The 3,594-nt window shown below is 44.6% G+C and overlaps 1 protein-coding gene across 3 annotated transcripts; it reads right to left on the reverse strand.

Moving 5' to 3' along the window:
- Window positions 1-607: 607 nt before the first annotated feature.
- Window positions 608-3,357, reverse strand: LOC104945617 (ankyrin repeat domain-containing protein 26-like). 3 transcript variants are annotated; one of them, XM_010771323.1, is made up of 5 exons: window positions 3,214-3,357; window positions 2,834-3,109; window positions 1,949-2,184; window positions 1,199-1,442; window positions 608-742 (listed from the first exon to the last, which is right to left on the reverse strand). In XM_010771323.1, the coding sequence occupies exons 1-5, from the start codon at window positions 3,223-3,225 to the stop codon at window positions 689-691; spliced, it is 822 nt and encodes a 273-aa protein (XP_010769625.1). In that variant the 5' UTR covers window positions 3,226-3,357; the 3' UTR covers window positions 608-688. The 3 variants fall into 3 exon arrangements, with proteins under 3 accessions (XP_010769625.1, XP_010769624.1, XP_010769626.1); XM_010771322.1 differs by having other exon boundaries at window positions 2,834-3,124; XM_010771324.1 differs by having other exon boundaries at window positions 610-700; window positions 2,834-3,124.
- Window positions 3,358-3,594: the final 237 nt, after the last annotated feature.

Genomic DNA, 3,594 nt, shown 5'->3' on the forward strand with positions numbered 1-3,594 from the left:
TTACTATACGCCTTTACTTCATAATGTCAGCCGGAGGGAGGGGAAGCGGCGCTGCGGAAGAGCCGAGTGCGAGTGAGAGCTGTCATCTTCCCTTTGTAAGCTTCAAAAATGTATTTATCGGGAGATTTTGGAAATAAAAGTTTCATGTTCTGAAAGCCAAGACTTTGTTTATTTAAAATCAAACAAAACACCCGAACCCCGAAAAACTATTTTTTTACACAAATCCACGTTTATTTTGAAATGAGCCGTTGCGACTTCCGACTGATTTCGATAGAGCGGGTCACATTTATGGGGAAAGATCCTAAATATGAACATTTTCTGTAACTTAACTGGTTCCATCCACTCAATGTGAAACTTGAACATGATGGGAAGCATGGGAGCAGAAATGTAGGCCCACAGCAGGTTAGAGGGAACACCCGTAGGGATGCACTGATTTAGTGGCTGAACATTAGTGTCCACCATTTTGACTGCTATCGGCCCGATAACAAAATGTGCTGATTGGCCGCTGACCTATCAGGTTAGTGCCTCCGATGATATTTAGTTAGTAGAAGCCAGACTTGGTTTTGGTTACTCTGGCATGACTTGAAACAGTAAAGGATGACACCAGCATGTGTCAAGAGTTTCTGAATCTGTGCATCCCTTCACAGCAGCCAATAGGACACTGAGCTAAACACATCTACACACCTGGTTATGGGTCTGGCTGAAGAGAGGAGAGATGAGAGACAGACTTTTGAGCTAGAAGCTAGATCGCAGGGAGTGAGAAATAGAAGACAGGTTAGACGTAAAGTCCCACTACCATAAAGGATAGAGATAGAGTGAAGAAAAAAATGTGCAGGAGCGAGGAAAGAAAAGAACAAGGGGGAAGAAATGTAGAAAATTCAGAGGGAAGACAGGTGTTATTAGACTTTAGAAAGCCATCTCATAGTTGAGCTTTTTAGTATGCTTTTTTCCTCAATCAGAAATATCTAATGTGTGGGCCTGAAAACCCACAGCATAATATGTTTCTGTAGTTAATATGACAAACAACAACACACTAACCAGTGTATTAAACCAACATCTTTGAAAAAAATGGCACCAATTACACAAAGAAAACTGAAAACCAACGACACCATGGAAATGAAAATGGCTGAAAGTAAATGAACTTGTCTCCATTAGAGATCCGTCATCACCATGTGTGTGGATTAATAACCATACAGACCTTTGCTAGGTAGTCCTCGACTCTGCTGTTGTGCCCGTCCGTTACAGGGTTAAGGAGTGAGAGCCCCAGGCCGAGACTCCTGTTCAGGGGCCCCAGTGTGGCCCCGTAGTGTAATGGTGAACCCAGAGAGCTCACGTCCAGCGTGGGCCCCCCAAGGCTTCCGTTAGCGATGCTGCTGGTGATCAGAGAGCGGCTGCGCTCGTTCAGCAGCTTGGAATTGGCTTCTGAGAGTCGACTGTTGGCCCTGTGGGGGAAAGGTCATTGATGAAATACACGTTTGCTACGGTTGGCACTATTTACGTTTGACTGCATATAGCATATCATATTCTATTTAATATTGAATAATCCATTCTTGCACAATAATATCCTGCATTATATTTGTTGCTGGAAATTTGTATTTCCACATGTATATATATGTTGTATCTTTTAACTTTTTAATGCTATTTTATTTCTATTTCTGAAATGTATTGGACTGTTTATTTCTGTGTCTTAGTTTCTCTTATGTACATTGCCTTGTGTTTTTTATACTGCTGCAACGCAAACATTTCCCAAATTGGGGCAATAAAGTACCTATCTATCTATCCATCCATCTATCTCTTTATCCATCTATCCATCTACCCATAAATAAATCCATCCATCAATCCATCTCTCTATATATCCATCTATCCATCTATCCATCCAACCATCTATCTATCTAATCAGGTCTTAAAGACTGACCCCCTACAAAACAACAGAGCAAGCTGGTCTCACCTCTCAAGTCTGGCAGCGAGGGACTTGCGGACCCGCAGCTCCTCGGAGTAGAGTTGGCGGTATCGCTCCAGCTCCGTGCGGGTGGAGTCTCTCTGGTTGAGGCTGTCATGATGGGTGGTGCGGGCCCGGTTCAATTCCCCCTCCAACTCCCGGATCTTCTGCTCCAGCTGGGAGCGCAGGTTGGTCTCATTGGCCGCTTTGATCTGATCCAACGCTTCCTGGGATGCTGCCTGGGACTGAGGAATAAACAGATACATATTACATCAGGCTTAGACTCTGTACATTTCTTTATCGAAAGACAATATGTTCATTATCAGCTTTTAACGGTCACCTATTATGCAAAATCCACTTTTTTGTGTCTTTTATACATCAACATGTGTCCCCTCTGTGTAAAGAGATTCTGAAAGTTTCAGGAAAAAAGATTCTCTCTCTCTTTTTGTCCTGATCCATTTCTATAAAAACCTGTCTGAAAATGAGCTGATCAGATTTTGGCCACTTTATGATGTCATAACGTTTTTTTGGCTTGTGTAACCATTAGCCAATCACCAACCAAGGTAAATCACCCCCCCCCCCCCCTCCTCCTTATCACCTGAATCTCCTCCTAGAGCACCATTGTGATCATTTTAACCAAATATCTCTCAGAGGGGCGTGGGGAGGGGCTCCTTATTTTCATCTAAAGAGAATCAGCACTTTTGAAACAGGGCTGAAACAGAGGGGATTATGGGATGCTACAATGATCTGTTTGGTGTTTGGAGCCAAACACTTCAAAGACATGTTTTGTATATATCTGAGACCTATAATATATTGATGAAAAACAGTATAATAGGGGACCTTTAAGAAGTAGAAGGCCATTGATGATAATAACCAATTGATATTGGCCTTTACCTGCAGGAAGACGTTGACCTGCTCCAGTTTCTGTTGGATCTCCTGACGGGCCCTCTCCTCGGCATCACGGCGGTACTGCTCCACCTGGCTCTGCTCCATCTGAGCGGCCTCCATTCGCCGTCTCAGGTCCAGCACCTCCTCCTCCAGCTGCCTCTTACTCCTCTCCAGCTGCTCGTTGCCGCGGCTCGAGCTCTTCAGGGAGGACAGCTGATCCTTCAGGTCGTCGTTCACCTTCTCCAGCTGACTGCGGCGGGACGCTTCCTTCTCCAGCTGTACCTGCAGATCGTCCACCTGGTTAGAAAAGACAGAGGCCGAGGTCTGAGGAATAACACTACGTCTAAGGGACTCAAACTTTACTATTAGAGTGCTGACGGACAAACCCTTTCTTTCATCCGGCCAATCGCCCCCTCGGCCTGGCTGTGTCTGCCCTGCTCCACCCGCAGGCTGCCCAGAGGAGAGGCAAACTCCGCTCCACCTGTGTCCTGATCCCGCAGTTTCTTCTTGGCAGTCTTCACTAAAGTACGCAACCTTAAACACATATGCACAAATAATATAAGTAAACATTAATAGAAATAAAAAAGAGAATAGCTAATACAAACCTTTCTTCTGAGGACCAGCAAACAACTTGAAATGAAGTAGCAAACTAATACAAGTGGCATACTCGAAGACCATTAGCTTGACTGCAGTGGCGAGCCGTGACTTTTATACCTAGGCCCTCTGACCCCCACCCCCTTCCCTCGAAAAAAAAAAAAGAGTTATTA

The sequence above is a fragment of the Notothenia coriiceps genome, unplaced genomic scaffold (assembly GCF_000735185.1).
Source record: "Notothenia coriiceps isolate Sejong01 unplaced genomic scaffold, NC01 NC01_scaffold00009843, whole genome shotgun sequence".
In the NCBI taxonomy this organism is placed as follows: domain Eukaryota; kingdom Metazoa; phylum Chordata; class Actinopteri; order Perciformes; family Nototheniidae; genus Notothenia; species Notothenia coriiceps.

What these genes read in the sequence shown, in the direction of transcription:
- LOC104945617 (XM_010771322.1), bottom strand. An exon ending in CTCGCTGCCAGACTTGAGAG is followed by an intron (nt 1,443 to 1,948) that starts GTGAGACCAGCT and finishes TTTCCCCCACAG; the next exon opens with GGCCAACAGTCGACTCTCAG. An exon ending in TCGAGGACTACCTAGCAAAG is followed by an intron (nt 743 to 1,198) that starts GTCTGTATGGTT and finishes CCTGCGATCTAG; the next exon opens with CTTCTAGCTCAAAAGTCTGT.